Consider the following 17,430-nt stretch of genomic DNA (forward strand, 5'->3'; position numbering starts at 1 on the left):
TGGGAAGGGGCTGGGCTGGTAGAGTGGCCAAAGTCTCCCAGGAAGGAGACATTCTCACACAAACACACCCAACCTGCCCTTCTGGATCTGCCAGGTTCACCCTCATCCCTTCCTGCCAACAGGCACTGTGTGGCTCTGGACACCTTGGGAAACAAGCCCCATTGAGAAACCTCAGCTTTTCCTAGAAACCTGTCGCTCCTATCAGGGTTGCTTTATATAGCAAGTGTTTATAAATAAGAGACTTCTCTGGCACTTCTGGAGGCTACAACTCAAAAAGCAAGACCTTGGAGACGCAGTGGCTGGTTCATACCTGGTCATCTTGTTGCAGCCTCCTATGACGGAAGAGCCGTAGGGGGCTCTCTGAAGTCCCTTCTATAAAGTTACTGTACTACTTTTCTCATTGCTATGATAAGATATCTCATTTGAGACAGACAACTAAAGGGGTAGATTTATTTTGGTTCATGAGAAGTGGTATAGTCCCTCACGGTGGGAAGGAGTGACAATGGGAACACAAGGCATCCAGTCAGGAAGCAGAGACAAATTCTGGTATTCTGCTGCATGTCTATTCCTCTGGAACTGCAGTCCATGGGGCGGTGCTCCCCCCACTCAGCATGGGTCTGCTTCCTTCAGTGTTCCTGGGTGGTACTAAATCCCGACAGGCTGACAGCCTAGATCCCGACAAGCCGTCAGGTCTGCTCTCATCCTAGTTAAACTAGTTCCCGCAAACCAGGCGATAGTGGGAACGGCCGCTACAGGGACTGGCAAACACCAATACTTGTACAGCCACCACCTGTGTCATAAACACCTTCCCAAGGTGCCAACTAGGGAGGGCAGATTTTCAGATCACCACAGCCTTGGAGTGCCACTCCTTGCTAGCCCTTTAGCGCTTTTCAGAGTCTACAGTGGCCTCTGCTCACCCTTCCACACCAGGGCTGCCTTGAGAGGTAATAGGATGGTGCCAATTCCTAGTCCCTGCCTGAGCTAGGCTTCTGGACTCCCCAGAACACGGCAGCTGAGGTCTAGCAGAAATGGCCCTGCAATCCTGAAGGGTGAGCCACAGTTTAAGTGCGCCTCCTGCAGGTCACTGGGGTGATACACACTGAGGAGAAGCAGCCTGGTATTATGGCAGTCCTCAGAAAGCTTCCCTCAGGAGCCACGGCAAAACGGGAGGTGCTGACGCCTGTGAGATGCACAGTAGCCGTGGAACTCTGGGCAAGGGTGTCAGGATCCAAATGCCTCCAACCCCTAAGCATATCTTTGACTCCTCTATCACCTGGGAAAAAGATCATGAGTGGAGGCTTGGATATATTCCTTGGGGGGGGGGGGGGGATCTGAGATGACAAACACTCCAGGGCTCGTCCTGAAAGCTGTCAGGTAGAGGGCGAACCCCGAACCCTCTTCAGGGTCCCCCTAAGATGTCCCAGGTGCTATTACCAAAATAGACACAGCTGAGAGGGGAAGGGACAGCAAACAATAAATACACTGGCCCAGGAGACCATCTGGGCAGGGCTACTGTGGCAGTGTAACAGGACCTTAAGCTTGGAGGCAGCCTTGCCCTCGGGACAGAGTGGGGCAGAACCCAAAGCCCAGGGGTTTGGGTTCTGCCATCCTTCTAAAGGTCCTAAATCCAAGGCTGGGGCTGCCCAAGTGTCTCAGGAAGAGAATTCCCTCTTTCTACCCAAATAAGTTGACCCAAATCCTGTTCTACTTCTGGAAAAAGGGGGGTCAGTCTGAAAACACACACACACAAAACCTGACACTCTAGGCTGTGGGACTGGATTACTGACTATCCACGAAGAACCAGAGTTCATCACAGGTAACGGGATGACTGTCCTGTCTAGTCCAACTGCTTTTTACCATGTTGTTGCATAAGGAATGCATGGGAAGGGTTTGTGATGGTGGGCTCAAGAGGGGTCCCTGAGGTGACAAGTATGGCTGCCTAGGAAGCAGCTGTAGATAGGCAGGTGGCTGCTGTTGAGCTTGATCAAAGCCTGCAAAGGTCATTTTCAAAGGAAAGACCGTGTCACATCCTGTCAAGCCCTCAGGACTGCTCCCACCCTAGTCAGGTTAGTTCTGCAGACCAGGAGATGGTGGAAATTGCTGCTACAGGGCTTGGTAAATACCAACAGTGGTGAGGTAAATTTCAAAATTAGACAGGCCAGGTGATACCCCTTTAATAATGGCACCAAAAATAGCTACCCTAGGAAGTTATGGTTTATCAACAGGGGTAATAAAGAGGGCCACCAGCCAGATATTTGACCAAGCCAATTACAGATGGAGAAGGTAGCACCTCAGTATGGTCCAAAGTCCTGCCTACAAGAGGTCATACTTGCTGTCCACATCAATAAGATCAGAAGTCTCTCAAGAAATTGTAGGCTTCTCCTCCATGGCTGTGTACTGTGCAGGTGGGGGTGGGAGATTGTTCAGGATTCTGAAAGGCCTATGGGCCTTTCAGTGGCAGGCCCATGAAAAAGCCTGTCACAGTGGGATACAAGAGTGGTAGTTTGTAACAGTCCACCAAAGACCAGCTTGTACAGTCCAGGAGGCCTCCTTACTGGAGCCATTCCATGACTCCATTCAACTGAGGCTGACTTGTGGAAATGATTAGTACCCTCAGCACATCAATGGGATCGAATGTCACAGTCTAGGCAGAGATCACAGTTAGGAAGGCCAAAGTAGGATGCCAAAACTGCCAAAAACTTTTGCTTTCCATTCCCCACCTCCTCCAGAGCCCACACTGCCCTCACCCCTCCTGGTTGCATCCTCCAGTTGTGCAGCTGGCTACTAGAATGAGAATTCGGCCTAGGATTGTATGGAGCAAGACCAATTCATAAATTACTCATGTTTATTTATAAAGTCATATCCTAAAATATTTCAAGTAATAAATAACTTTCAACATTTGTCACAATCTGCCTGCCTGGTGTAAGGCTTCTGAAGTCAAAAAAGGTATGTGAATTCTGCAAAACCTTCCATAGCAGGCCTGGGCCCCAAGAACCTCCTGGCCTTCTCTGGGGAATGAAGATGCCATTTGGGAGTCCTAGGCCTGCCCTGCAGCAACCACTGGACCCCAAGATGTCTTCTGTTTGGGACAAAGCAGCCTACATTAGCCTCAGGTCCACAGCCAGCCCTTAGAGCCGATGAGCAGCTTAGCTCACAACTGGCTGGAGATGCGCCTTGATGCTGGGTGCAAGGGGTGGCAGCCGCTCCAGGCCACAGCAAACACCCAGGTACTTGCAGTCAGGCTTTCATCACTGCTGTGAAGGAGACCTGCAGGGAGGAGAAGGTGAGGTTTGGGCCCTCTGTTCCTCACTGTTTTCCAAATACCACCCGAGAAAGAGACCTAAGCCCTGGCTCCCAGGCCCCTTGCAGGCTCTGCCTTGCAACTTTACGAGGGGGTCACAGCACTTTATATCTCAGGTGGAGGCCACTTGTAGTAGGGTACTGGGAGGAGGGTGAGGTTTAAGGCCACAAACCACCAAGCAGATGTAGGCAGGTGAGCCAAGCTAAGGAAGGGCGCAATACACAAACCTCCTCGAGTAGCTGGCCCAGCATCTCCTGGCTGTGAATGGACTGCCTGTGGAGAGAATGTCAGGTCATCCCCTAAACCTGCCCTACACACCTCCCACCAAACCTAGGCCCAGGCCCAACTCTCAGGCTTAAACCAACAAGAAGTCCCAAAGCCCACAGGCCCACCTCTTAGCCCTGCCAGGAAGGTGGAAGCTTGGACATGTGGGCCAAGCAGGGGACTCTTACAGAAGAAGGGGACAATGCTGAAGACCCTGACCCCGCTGGGAGGGCTGCAAGGCAGGGAGCCCACCTGTCTATTCTGGTTGCTATGGTCACTGTGAAGGTACCCTCTGTATCTGGCAGGTAGGTGGAGGGCACAACCCTGTAGGTTCCCGCTGACAGGAGGCAGAGGCGGCTCACTTCCTGGGCATAGCAATGTGGCACACAGCTTAGCAGTGGCTCCTGGAGCAGCAGGGAACATGCATCCTGGTTCTTAGCATCTGCTGGAACCTGGGGCAACAGCGGAATCAGCATGCAGAGGCCTATACAGGGTGCATGGTTTGTTCTCTCTCCTCCCCCCCCCCTCCTATACAGCACCAGCTGAGGGCATTCTACCCTGGCTTAGGTGGGACACCTGATGCTCTTAGTTCTGGAGCTATTGAACCCCTATGCCAATGAGGAAAGCCATGGAGCCAGGCCATCCTTGCCAGAGGCCCTGCCAGTGATACCCAACCCTGAAGAACATCAGCTCATCACAGGCCAGTTTTACACACACTAACCAGGCCTCTACACAAAAGTGCTCCAGAGTACTGGATGGGCCCTGGGCAGAGGCACTCTGTTCAGAGCTCCAGCTGGGCTGACTCATGATTCCAGGATATATTGACACTCAACAGAACCTTCCTAATGAAAAAAATCCTGTTCTCGCCTCCCTGTGTCACCTGCATTCTGCCCACTACAATGAATCTTGATGCAGCCCAACATACTCTCAGCCATGCTCACTGTGAAGGGAGGCCCATGGGATGAGAACAGCCTCATGGGATGGGAAGTCTCATTATTGTCATCATGGAATAACCCTTGACCTCCAGCATAGCACTTCTCTCTTCTCTCCCATTTCTCCAACTAGAACTTTGCTCAGTGTGCTCCCTTGCTTGCTGGCTAAGAGACGGAGGTGGGTAAAGAAGCACCCTGAGCGCTGAGACCCACTGAACCTTCCCCAGCCAGAGCAGCCTGGCAGAGAACTAGTGTTCAGAGCTCCTGGGCCATTGCAGAATCCTCATGCTGAGGCCCTTTTGTGTGGCCTCTCCTCCACTGCCTATGGCTACCCTGGGCTGAGAGCTTCAAAGCATAGTTCCTAGAGCACACATCTACAAGTTCTGAGCTTTTCCTCAACCATGCTGGTATCCATCTGGAATCTTCTGGGATTGCTGACTGTGGCTGGGGCACCTGATCACCAGGCTGTCCTGCCACTGTTAGTGGCCAAGCACAGGTCTCTCCTCCCTTGCCTATTTTTTTGGACTCTATGACCCTTTCCAAAAGAAGCCCAAATGACTTCTGTCCTGCTCTTCTGACCCTGTTATAGAATAGCTCCTGCCAGTCCCACTTGAACACTGAGCGACATGGGAAAGGTCGGGCTGTGAGACTTGGTACTGCCCATGTGAGCCCTGCCTATGGTATGAGTGAGCGAGGCCTCTATAAAGTAACTGCTTAGGGCCACATCCACCTCAAGGTGATGCTGGGCTTCTGCCTCAGAACCCCTAGGGAGGATCCAGAGCCCAGGGTCAGGACCTAAACCTAGACCTCCAGGGTCAGAGGTAAGGGCCATTCAGTGGAAGGAATGACCTCAGACAGGGTGTGTAGAGTGAGGTGAGCTGCTCAGATGACTCCAGTGAACAGACTCTGTGAAACCTGCAAGTAAGTCTTTCCTGAGGCCAGCCAGCTGAACCACCAGGCACAATGACAGAATCTAGGCTCTGTGTCACAGCAGCAGGCCTCTCTTCGAACCTAACTCACCTGAAAGATATGGAAACCAATGGGGTGGAGCTGGCTGTCACTGAGTCGGCAGTGTTGGTGCAGGGTGATGCGGATGTAGCGGGGACCAGCACCCTCAGGAACGGAGAAGGGGAGGCAGGGATTGCAGGGGTAAGAGGAGAAGTTCCTGCTGCCCCCAGCTGTCTGGCCAGCCCTCCAGCAGCCCCGCAGCTGCACAGTTTCCCACTCGCCTGCAGGCAGAGCTGTTCCAGGTGATGCACCCTTGGTGGTCGGCCTGACAGCACTGTTAGGAGAACAAGCACAGAAGACACTGACAGCCTTATCCAAAGAAGCCTGTCCCAGTCCTACCCCCTCACACCGAGCACATCCCTGCTCCTCCCCAGGCCTCAGCACATTTGGAGGAGACTCAGCTAGCACTGGTTCCTCACCTGAGGGAGATTTTCCCAGTGGAGAAGACTCGGAGCAGGAACTGCCCTGGCACATCCTTCAAGAAGGTGCTAGGGACAGCCAGGTAGTAGCCTGCGGAGAGCTCACAGCGCAAGTGGACCTCACGGTCATACGCATGGCATGCAGTGCCAGCCACAGGCGGTGCAGACAGGACTCTGGGGAGGCTGATCTTCCGTTTCTCTACCTGCACAAATGGAGGCAGGAAGCTCTGAGGAGAGTTGCATGCATATACTGGGCCTCTGCCTCCTTGCTCCTCACTGCTCAGGCAAAACTCCCCTAGAGACAGCCCATAGCATCCATCCTCTTGAGCAGGCGGAGATGCCAAAGATCCAGGGCTTCCTTCAAAGGTGCAGAGCAGACAAATGTAGAACTATGTTCAAAAAGGCCCATGACCAGTGCAGTCTGGGGAATGCTGGAGAAGGTATATTCCAGCAATGTTTTGTTTGCATGAGGTAGACCACGCTCACAAAGGGACAATGAACAGTGATGTGAGTTGTCATACATTATCAAGATACACAAAATTAGAATACAGCCATTGAGTAAGCAAGCAGCAGTGCCTGACTCACCTGTTCTAGGAAATAGATACCAGCTCATAAAATTAACCAAATGAGACTGACAATACAATAAGCCTATACACATATATGTTGTAAGGTAAGAATCAGAGGATAGCAGCTAGGTGGGGTACACAGGCAAGCATGAGCTCTAGTATGATGCTTGGGGAAGATGGGAATTGGAGGGATCAGGATAGCTTCCACCTCTGGGGTGGGATGAGTGGGCTTTGAATCAGCTGCACCTGCTGATATACCGGAGGCCTGAGGCCACAGGACATGGGAAAATGAAGCAATGGCCAAGGATGGAAGCTCCTGGGACCTAGACCTCTAATATGCCTACATACCTTTCCACCATGGGGCCAGCAGACAGGAGTTACCTTCCAGATGTGCAGGCCCACAGCCTGGTATTCCTTGCCTGGGAGGTTTGCTGGTGTAGGGCCGGCACCCATCAGTGCTCGGGTCTGGCCCACTAAGCGCCTCCGGGGTCTCTGAAGGACAGCCACACACACCTCACTGGGTTCCAAGAGCCGCAACCAGAACTTGGGGTTGCAGGGGAAGCAGCTGTTGTTCCGGCAGCCTCCGGCTGACTGCCCTGTGACCCAGGCACCAGGCAGTGTCCGCATATGGCACAGCACCTTCTCTAGCGGGAGAGCGCATGAGTTAGTTTTGAGAGAAGACCTGGTGGGCTCTGCTGTTCCCACAGACTGAGGCAAGCACACTAACGGCAGTCAGCTCACCCTCCGAGAATCCCACCCATTCCCCTTCCCCAGTTCCCCAGTCAGTCCCTGGTGTGTCAGCCTGTGCAGGCTCTTGGCTCCACAGAGCAGAGTCCTCGCCTGCTGGCAGTCCTACCTGTGTAGAGACTCTGCAGGTGGCCAGCCTCTGTGACTGGGTAGCCAATGGTGACCTCGTCAAACTCCCTGAGAAACTCCTCTTCCTCCACCCAGAATTCTCCTTCCTGGAGTTGTGCCAGCAGCTCAGACTCCTTTGCTGGCTCCACCTGGCTCCACCCTTCTCCCCTGCAGGAAATCTCATTTAAGTGCCAGCTCAAGGTGGACCATCAACTGGCAAACCAGGCAGTGGACCTTAGGGCGTGGAGAGCCTTGGATTCTGCCAGACCCTGGATGGCCAGCTGCACGGCACACTCCCTTGCTAAGTGTCCCATAGAAGGTGCCTTCTATGTGCTGGCTGCCCCTCTGATCCTCTCCTTCCCAGGGGGACCCCCACACCTGAGACCCTGCCTTCTGAAGGCCATCACACCTGAGCCCTGACCCTTTAGTCTCTGAAGGAGCTGTTATGTTGAGTAGAGAGCTGCTTTTGGTAGCACCAGACCCAGCCTGTACTCAAGAGGGTAGTTGGGGTCCAAGAGCCTCAGAGCTCCCAAGGTCTCAAGGGGATATCCTGACTCAATCTGGTCTTAAAACTGAACTAAGGACTCTAGCTGCAGGTCACCCTCAAACCTCTATTCAACCAAAAGCTTGGCCAGGTTTAGAACCTCTGGGTACCCAAGAAAAAAACCCCATAAATTTTTTTGCATGATCCCAGGTCTTCCAAGACCTAGATAAAGCAAGCAGGTGAACAAATAGATAGAGTGAGCTTTGCTACAGAAAATCAAGCATTATCCTGGCAGCTAGACATGAGCACAAAACAGGCTAGATGGGCCCTGTGGCATGGATGCCCCAGGGTATCAAGCCCTCCTCCCACATGCAGCCCCATCCTGGTACTTACCCCTCTCTCCAGAGTCCCTGCCAGCAACGCCGGCCCCAGGGGTTGTGAATCCGCAGGAGGAGGATATCCTGGCCATTCTGACTACTGAGCTCCTGCAGATCTGAGATGATGAAGGCATGAAACTCCCCCAGCTCCCTGGCACCTGTGAGGACAGTTCAGTCATATGCAAGAACAGCAACACAACATCCCCTGGACAGGACATACAGATTCCTGCTTTCTTACCTGTGGAAGATGCCCTGGGTCTCCACAGAGCTAAGGAGGTCTGCTCCTAAACACAGGCCAGCTACTTGCAGTGCCCACTGGCATTCTGTACCATGAAAGGCTGACAACTGAGCCCAGGCTCACTGCTGCCAGGCACTGTTCCCTCCTGTGGGCCTCAGTTTTCACTGTCAGTGCAGGCCAGCTCTCAAGCATGAAGCCATTATTACTGTCACTGACATAGCTAAAAGAACCCTCCCCTAGCTAGAGCCAGATAGAAAAGGAACACTTGGACCAGAAGTCAGTGTTGACGCCAAGAGGAATTCCGCCTGGAGAGAGACCACAGAACAAAGGGCCCTGACATGGATGAGCAGAACAGTGCTATCCCAGGAAGGGTAAAAGCCAGAAAGAGGACAGGAGTGCCTGTGTGACCACAGCTCTAGCCCCAAAGGCTCTGCCCCGAGAACCTCCTGTTCTCGGTGTCCCCTATAGCCCCAGCCCCTGACACTTTGGTAGGCCCCAGCAGCTCTTTGCTAAAGAGAGGGGTTCTCCAAAACCCCAAGTGTCAAGAATCATCCTTCCTACACTCTGTTGCTGCCTAACACCAACAGTTCCAAGGAGCTGGCAGTCAGTGGTTGGCTCCTACCCTCAGGAGGCAGGCTCAGTGGAGCCAGCATGGCCAACACACCCTGTTCTTTTTCTTTAACCCAGGACCTGTCTGAGGAGATCCCAGTCCAGGGCTTTGGCAACTCTTAGCTGTTGGTCTGGTCAATGTGATTAGCAACAAGTTCTGGGTTAATCTGATGTTTATATTTAATAAAATATATATTTATGCCAGGAGACAGCCTTGGTGGTCTTCCTCGGGAGCTGCCCACCTCATTTTTTTGAGGCAGGGAGCCAGAGTTCACTGGCTTAACTACGCAGGCTGGCCAGCAAGCCTCAGGCACTCTCCTGCCTCTTCCTCCTCAGAGCTGGAATCGCAGGTGGACATCATGCCCAGCCTCCTGCCTGGGTGCTGAACACCCAACTCAGGTCCTCGTGCTAAGCAGAAGCACTTCACCCACTGAGCTATCTCCCTAGTACCTAATGTCCCATTTTTGAACCAGAGTTATATTACAAAATGTTCTTAAATGTGAACAGAAAATTATAAAGGTATTCACTACAGTATTATTACATCACAAAGATCTAGCTGGACATGAATAGTGCCAATGGTCTCAACACTCAGGGGTCAGAGGCAAGAGAACTACCAGGGTTCTAAGGAAGCCTTAACCTCCAAAAAAACAAACAAACAAACAAACAAACAAACAAAAAACAACAACAACAACCAAAAAAAGATCTGAACTATCTAACATTATTGAAAGGATCAAGAAAACCACAGCAGGTCCAGCAATGGAGGAAGATATTCCAATTTATGCAATTTATGTAATAACTGAGAAAATGGTATACACCAAAACCAGAAAAGGTTGTATACATTGATAGTAGTTTTACTTAGGTGAGCTTTTCTTTTTATACAAAAACTTTTCTTCATGAACCTTGATGTGTCAGTAAGCTATAAAATGGCTTTGGACTTTGCTTGGTCACCAGCCGGGGCAGGGATGGTGACACGGTCGGCTTAGATGCTGTTCCCACTACTGCTTCTAAGGTGTCTGTGAGCAACAGGAGACACGATGCCTTGCCCTAGATGAAAGGACTGGTCTAGAAGGAAGAGGGTAGCCTCTCAACAGAGGAGGGGGAACAAGAGGACATGGAGCCAAGACATCCCTCTCAGGGACCGATTTCTTCCTGTGTAATAAGATAATGGTGGAGGGAGTTGTAGCCACAAGCTGTACCTGTTCTGGGGCTGAGCACAGAGCAGCTGATCAGACACTGGTCCTTCAGGCGGAGTAGCTGCCGACAAGTCTGGCGCGCCCCACCACTGGGTCTGTCCTGCTGGCCACTGGCTCCCACTATTTCCTTCAGGCTCCACCTTTCTGCCAGGCTTCCAGTGAGATCCACCAGGGCATCTGCCACCTGCCCTGCCCACAGATGTTCATAGGACCCATGCACCCTGGGGAACCAAGCACAGGCAGTATTGACCTTGCCCTGGCGCCTCCTGCCTCTCCTGTTCCCACAAACCATCACACCCCAAAGCATCCAGCCCACCCTCCTGCTGCACCTGGACTGGCCCTCTGCTCTGTGTCACATCTTGACTCATCTGTAAAGGTCAAAATCTGCCGTGTCCCTGCTGCTCTCCGTCCAGGTTTAGACCTAGTCTCCCTCTAGCATGGGCAGCAAAGGACAAGGCAAAGGGGCACTGAGGCTCTACATCTGAAGTTCAAACGCCATGGTCCCCAGTATGACATTCTGCTAGCCCTCCCATCCCTCTACTCTGACACCTGGTCATTAGCCAGCCTCCTTCAGCCAACACCGCGTAGGAGGGACAACTGTTCAGTTGGGGACTGAGTGAGAGCAGGACTGTAATAAGCAAGTGGTCCATACCAGGCTCCTTACTTCCCTGCAGCTGGGCAATAACCACTTGTGTTGAATGCTCAAGAACATATATTGGGCATCTTTGTGCTGGGACTGAGGAATGAAAAGGGCCTCTCTGTGGAGTGCTGGGAAATATGGGGAGGAAAAGAGTGGGCAGGGCAGACCACAATCCTAAAAGCAGAATGTCCATGTCAGGATCCATAGAACTGGCTGCCAGACCCTGAGGAATGCGTAGGGCTCTGCAGCCCAGGGTACATGAGATGGGTCTCTGGGAAAGCCTGGGTACTAAAGCTACCCAGCCTGGCTGGCCCTGTCACCTCAACGTCATACATACTTAGCATAGGCCTTTTCCAGTAAGGGAAGCCAGAACACATCCTCTCTCCGGCACCGTGAGAAGCAGAGTCTCCCGGCAAGGCAAGGCAGACGGTCATCTACAGTCACCTCCTCCCACTGTCCAAACTGCCAAATTCGACAGCTGAAGAAGCCTTGGTACTTCTGGTCAGACCAGCCTGGCTGTCCTGGAGGGAAAACCTAACATGCACAAGGAGAGGCCAAACAGACAGCATGAGACCAGCATCAGTGTGCTCCTCAGTTCCTAACAGTGAGGCCTCGACAGAAGCACTGTAGACACCTGAGGGCCACTGTCCACCATCACCTGTGCCCCTCAGTTCCTAACAGTGAGGCCTCGACAGAAGCACTGTAGACACCTGAGGGCCACTGTCCACCATCACCTGTGCTCCTCAGTGTCTTAACAGTGAGGCCTCGACAGAAGCACTATAAGCACCTGCTATGAGTGGAGGGCTCTGCTGGATGTCACATTTGCATGTCCATGTCACAGTAAACTCAACCACTGGACACAAAATCCAGATTTTTACATAAATAACTCATGTCCCCAAAGCTTACAGCCAACCATGTTTTACTGCCCCAAATAAGCATTTGACCTGAATCTAAAGCTTTGGCAAACAGGGGTAACCCCATTTTTTTTTTCTTTTTTTTTTCAGACAGAATTTCTCCTCTGTATAGCCTGGGCTGTCCTAGAACTCACTCTGTAGACCAGGCTGGCCTCACACTCAGAGATCCACCTGCCTCTGCCTCTTGAGTGTTGGGATTAAAGCCGTGTGCTACCACATCTGGCTTCTAAACCCACATGCCTAGCAGCTATTCCCACTTCTCAAAGCTGAGTACCAAAAGCTGGCCAGCCACTGGCCCAATTAGGCCCACTGCTAGCTTCTGCAAGTACGCAAAAGCAGGCTCTGCACCTAGACAGACTAGTGTGGTGCTGGCTCCAGCACTCAACTCAAAAACAGAGGAAATGTGAGGACAGTGGTGTCAGCACCCTCTTTTATAGGAAAGATGCCAATAAGGCTGTGAGAGGTAACAACAATGGCAAGCTTAGCCACAAGACCAGGACACACAAGTCACACATGGGTTCTCCCTCAGTGCTGTTGCCCTAACTGAAAACACTGAGCAATGAGGCAACCTAGAAAAGCAGCGTTGTGAGGACCCACAAGGCCTTTCTTTCTTGTGGAGTCTGCCTGTATCAGAGGTCACTTTTTGACCCTTTCCCTGTTGGTGTTTAAAACCTATACACGGATAACTTAAAAAAGAAAGAACTCAATCAAGTAAAGAAAACAGAGACATGAGATGCCTCTGCTGACCCTTTTCTACCTGCCAGGATGGCCTGTTTTTGTGCCCAAACATGTGGGTGGCTCTGGTCTGGTGCACAGGATGTAACTGGGTCACTGTTGGTGCTCTAGCCTTTCCCGCCACCCATGCTGAATGGCCACAAATGTGCTGCAGCAGGCCCTGCTTTGGGAAGAATTTCCTGTGCTGAGCAGGTAAAAGGGATTGGGTGGGAAGAAGCCTGAGGTAGCCTGTACCTGGTCCAGGAGGTGTTGACTCTTCTGCAGGGCAGCACAGGCACACAGGAACCAGCAATCCCCCAGCAGCCCTTGCTTCACCTGTCCTTCCCATGGGTTATCTGGAAACAGCTGAGGTGTGGCACAAATTTCCTGAAATCAAGTTGTCCAGAGTTAATTCACGCCTGTGGCTACTCTTCAAGTGAAGAACACAGGAATCTAGGACAGGCTATGGGGGCATTTCTAATTATTTGAGCTTCTGGGCCCAAATGGAAGAGGAAGTTACTCCTCCATTGTCCCTATCCTTCAGCACCTCCTTTGTTACAGTTCTCATGGAGCATCTCTACACACTTTCCTTATTGGCAAGACCTCAATTCCAGATGACCCCTTTTAAACAACTAAGTTTAGAAAAAAGCCCTACTTCATAAATTCAGTGACAAATATCAAATGGGTCCTTTATACTGCCAGAAAGTCTACTGTGTCTCCACAGGGTTCAATTCCCTCGTCCCCAGAAAATCTCAGACCTTCCCCTTTGTCTCTCTTCTCAAAATGGCCTCATCACCCTTCTCTGCACACCTGAGCTACTAACCTGTCTACACAACTCATACATGTTTGTGTGTGCCACAGTATAAGTATGGAGGTCAGAGGCCAACATACTGGAGTGTATTTTCTCATTCCCTCATGTGGGTTCCAATGACCAAACTTAGGTCATTAGGCTTGTCAGTAAATGACTTTATCTGCTGAACTGTTTCAATAGTCCAAGAAATTCCTCCTGATTCCTGCTCTGGCTTCCACTTCAAACAGCCATTCCTTCCAAAGTATTCTCAAAGCTGTCTACTGCAAGGCCCTATCCACCCAGCTGTCAGGCTAGCCTGAAGATAATGATCAACTTCTAGCACTACTGAAAAAGTAGCCTGCATTCCTGCCCTACCCACCATTTCCTTCTCAGGAGTGAGTGTCTTTTCCATTGTTCTTTTTCTGTCTTGTTTTCTACTGTTGCTACAGTTATCAATAGGTGATACACTCACATGGCTACACTATAAAATGTATGTGTTAAAAAGAACAAAAACATATTATCCTGTGACCTAGTCACCAAAGAGCATGCTTAAAACACTCTGGTGCACTCATTCCTTAATTGAAAACCCTCCACAGGTGTCTCATGGCACCTAAAATCCATTTATTTTTATTTTATATGAGTGTTTTGCTTAAATGTGTGTTTGTGGACCATGTGCATGAAGCACCTTCAGAGGCCAAAAGAGAGCACCGGAGTCCCTCGGACTGGACATAAAAATGGTTGTGAGCCACCATGTGAAACCCATTTTTCTCTTTTTTAAATAAAAACAAAACCTAAATTCCACCGGCAGGCATGACCAACAGGGCTCTTCCTGCTCTGGTCCACATCTTCTTTCCCTTGCCTCTTAGTGTTGCCCAAGAAAACCAGGATGCTTATCATTACCAGTGAGGCAAGCAGCCCGGGCTGCAAGAGGGCTGGAGTCCACCCAGCTGTCACTGGTAGCACCATATCCATGTGGGGCAAGCTGTTCAAGAACAGCAGCAGATAAGCCTCTTCAAAAACCACCACCACATTCTCACATGCCTGAGCATCCATTTGAGCTGCACCAGTCCAAAACAGCCTCTACCACAGCTCTTTGTGGCCGTGAGGGGATGACACTGTTGTGAGAAGCATGTCACAACAGTGCAAAACAAAGCAAAAGACCAAGACTGATGGTAGCTAGCGAGAAGAAAGAAAGCGGGGCTGCGCCCATTATAATGACCCGGTGTTCCATCAGCTCTTGCTCAGCTCCACCTTGAGCTCCTAGGTCAATTAAATCGATTCACTTCTGCAAGTTAAGCTATGCAATTGGAATAAACTGACCAGCAGATTCAGAAACTGTTGATTGGTGACCAGAACTTTCCTATCTATTTAACAATACCAAGTGCCACCTGCCTGTAACATTAAAGGGAGTCCTGAAAAGCAGCCCCTTGGGTTAACCACAACGATCCCTCTGTTTTGTGTCACTCCTCGGTGTTCATATCCCAACGCCAACTACTACAAGAAGAAATGCAAACGAAGAGCAAAGCCAAGAAAGATTTGTCATAGTACAATGAGTTACACCCGACCAAACTTAGGTGGTGCTTCTAATCCCTTCTCCACACCAGAACTCCCTACTAGCTGACTAGTAGTGGTATATTTTAGTACAAACCGAAAGACAACATCTAAAAGACAAACAGTTCCACTGCTCTGTCCTCCTGAACTAGGGCAGCTACTTCATCTGAATTTTCAGGGTTAACCAGCACCTCTTCTGAAGGGGCGGCGGGTCCTGCTACCCCGGAGCCCATCTCTGTGGGAAAGGTATCCGCAACACCCGCCCAGGAGAGAGACCCGGCTGCACCTGGGGCCGTCTCCAAGTGATGTCCTCCCGAAACTGGGCCAGAGGCGTGGACAAGTTGTAAAAGAGCGAGGAGTCCGAGGCGGGGAATGCGGCGTCCCGGAAAAGCTCCCGCGCCGGCGTCTCGGCCCTGACCGCCCGCATCTTCGGCGCCCTGGGCTCCCATCTGCGGCCCGTGAGCTCGGTCGCCGCCCGGGAGCGAGTGCGAGGCCGTCGCTGCAAACCTGGTCAGCTCAGCCCGCGAGAACTACTGTGCAAACCCGCCCGGCGCTGCAAGCTCCGTTGCCTAGGTAACCCGACTGCAGCCAATTAAATGCCGCGCTCTGGTCACGTGCCACAGCTACCCAATCGCGCACGCGCCTCAGCTCGGCGTCCAGGCCGAGACTCGCAGGTTTTGTTATCACGAGGGCTCGTTGTCTCCTCGTTTCTCCGCGCTACCCTGGTAAATCAGAATGCTTTATTCTTGGGATGGTGCTGCTGAAATCGCTTGAACTAGGGGACCACAAGAAACTGAAAAAAAAAAAAAACCGCTTTGGTTTAGGTCGCTTTGCCAACTACCTATCCCAGCATGCAGCGCCGTTCCCAGCATACGTCGCTGATCACCGGAGCCGTCTACTACCTAGCATGCATCGCTTCTTCCGGTGTCAGGCAGGAACTTGTCTTACGCTTGGTTCTTTCTTGTCTTCTGAAAGACCTAGTGAGGAGGAACTGGCTCGGGAAGGCCTTTTGTGACCCCTCCGTGACTGTAGTGTTTGTGTTGTCCTGGAGAGGCAGAGGTGTCACCGGGGTTGAGTCTTGCCGGGCTTGGGCATTCGTCTCAAAACAGTTGGGTCTCGGACTCTCTGGATCCTCAACAGGGCCAGGAAATGTGGCTGGGCATTCCTTGAACCCCTTAGCACATGGCTTTGTTGGCTGGTTGTGACCACCTGGACTTGCGGCTCCACGGAAATGAGGACAGTGACCTATCCACTCTCCTGCAGGGACCCGCCCTTCAGGTTCCTAGGAAGGACCCAAACTAGCCAGGGCCTGTTCTCTGTTGCTTTTCCAGCTGTACTTCGTCAAGGCTAGAGTCTGCATGCAGGGTCAGTCAGGGGAGGTGAGAGGCCTCACACATTCTAGTGACTGCTGTTTGCATTTGTTTAGAGCTGCTCTGACTTTTTGCATCCTCGGGGCCACTTATACTTAGCCTTGGATAAAGGGTAGCCAGGGTGCAGTTAGGTAGGACAAGTACCGGTTGCTAGAAGAGGCACAGCCTGGTCAAGCATTTACACTTATCTGCTGCCTCGGAACCTGGCCTGGACGCGGAGCTGAAGCGCGTGCCCCTTCTCCCAGTGAGAGGCTGCGAAGTTCCTGCAGCAATTGTTGCTGTGGCATGATGCAGCTACCTTGGCTCCACTAGGCCTCATCTCCATGATTTGAGGCAAGAGTAGCCACTTAGTTCGGCATCTCTTTAGAATGCCTTTACTTAGTACTTATGGTGTTGACCCAGGTGATTCTGACTTTGGCAGGCTGAAAGCAGTACCATAGTTGAATCATTAACGGCCTTAGCTCTTTTCCTAGAAGTCTTGAATAGTTATCCCCAACTCAAGAGTCACATACAAATGGTTCACTCCCAGAAGTCTCATAGGAGTGGTTAGCTCAGGAGAACAGCTTCCTAAGGCCACATCCATTTCTAGGGCTGGGCTATGACCAGAGCCTGACCTCCAGAATCTGGAAGAAACAAGTGTCTTAGGGTTACTATTGCTATAATGAAACACCATGACCAAAGCAACTTGGGGAACAAAATGGTTTATTTTGCTCATAGTTCCATGTAACAATTCATCATCAAAAGCAGTGAGGGCAGGAACCTGGAGGCAGGAGCTAATGGAGAGGACATGGAAGCATGCTACTTACTGTCCTGATACTCCATTGCTTGCTCAGCCTGCTTTCTTATCAAACCTAAGACCACCAGCCCAGGGGCAGCACCACTCACTATGGGCTGGGCTCTTCCCCACTGATCACTAATTACGAAAATGGCTTGCAGCAGGATCTTATGGAGGTATTTTCTCAACTGAGGCTCCCTCTGATGACTAGCTGTGTCAAGCTGACATAAATCTAGCCAGCACAGACAGGAAAGGCAGCTGCTGGTTAGGCAGTAGCCTAGGCCTGCAGGATGGTTGTACTTTAGTCAGAGATGGTGTTAGGGCAGCTTATTTATTGACTTGTTTTAACCCTCATTCTAGGGCCCTGTCTGTCTGTCTGTCTGTCTTTCTTTCTTTCTTTCTTTCTTTCTTTCTTTCTTTCTTTCTTTCT

General features: G+C 51.3%; 1 protein-coding gene across 2 annotated transcripts; it reads right to left on the reverse strand.

Moving 5' to 3' along the window:
• Positions 1-2,843: 2,843 nt before the first annotated feature.
• Capn10 (calpain 10) lies at positions 2,844-15,395 on the reverse strand. Of its 2 annotated transcripts, none has more exons than XM_055616886.1 (12): positions 15,142-15,395; positions 12,770-12,901; positions 11,224-11,420; positions 10,250-10,467; positions 8,223-8,364; positions 7,347-7,513; positions 6,872-7,134; positions 5,925-6,127; positions 5,518-5,779; positions 3,818-4,017; positions 3,529-3,574; positions 2,844-3,267 (listed from the first exon to the last, which is right to left on the reverse strand). In XM_055616886.1, exons 1-12 carry the CDS (start codon positions 15,280-15,282, stop codon positions 3,238-3,240), a joined length of 2,001 nt encoding a protein of 666 aa, XP_055472861.1. In that variant the 5' UTR covers positions 15,283-15,395; the 3' UTR covers positions 2,844-3,237. The 2 variants fall into 2 exon arrangements, with proteins under 2 accessions (XP_055472861.1, XP_055472860.1); XM_055616885.1 differs by having other exon boundaries at positions 6,839-7,134.
• Between the last annotated feature and the right edge of the window lie 2,035 nt (positions 15,396-17,430).

The sequence above is a fragment of the Psammomys obesus genome, unplaced genomic scaffold (genome assembly GCF_907164565.1).
Source record: "Psammomys obesus unplaced genomic scaffold, mPsaObe1.curated_primary_1811, whole genome shotgun sequence".
Lineage (NCBI taxonomy): Eukaryota > Metazoa > Chordata > Mammalia > Rodentia > Muridae > Psammomys > Psammomys obesus.

Coding starts and splice junctions, on each gene's coding strand:
- Capn10 (XM_055616885.1), bottom strand. CDS start 15,282: ATGCGGGCGGTCAGGGCCGAGACGCCGGCGCGGGAGCTTTTCCGGGAC. Junction 7,514..8,222: donor CAGGGACTCTGGAGAGAGGG/GTAAGTACCAGG, acceptor GATTTCCTGCAG/GGGAGAAGGGTGGAGCCAGG. Junction 5,780..5,924: donor ACTGGGAAAATCTCCCTCAG/GTGAGGAACCAG, acceptor TTCTCCTAACAG/TGCTGTCAGGCCGACCACCA.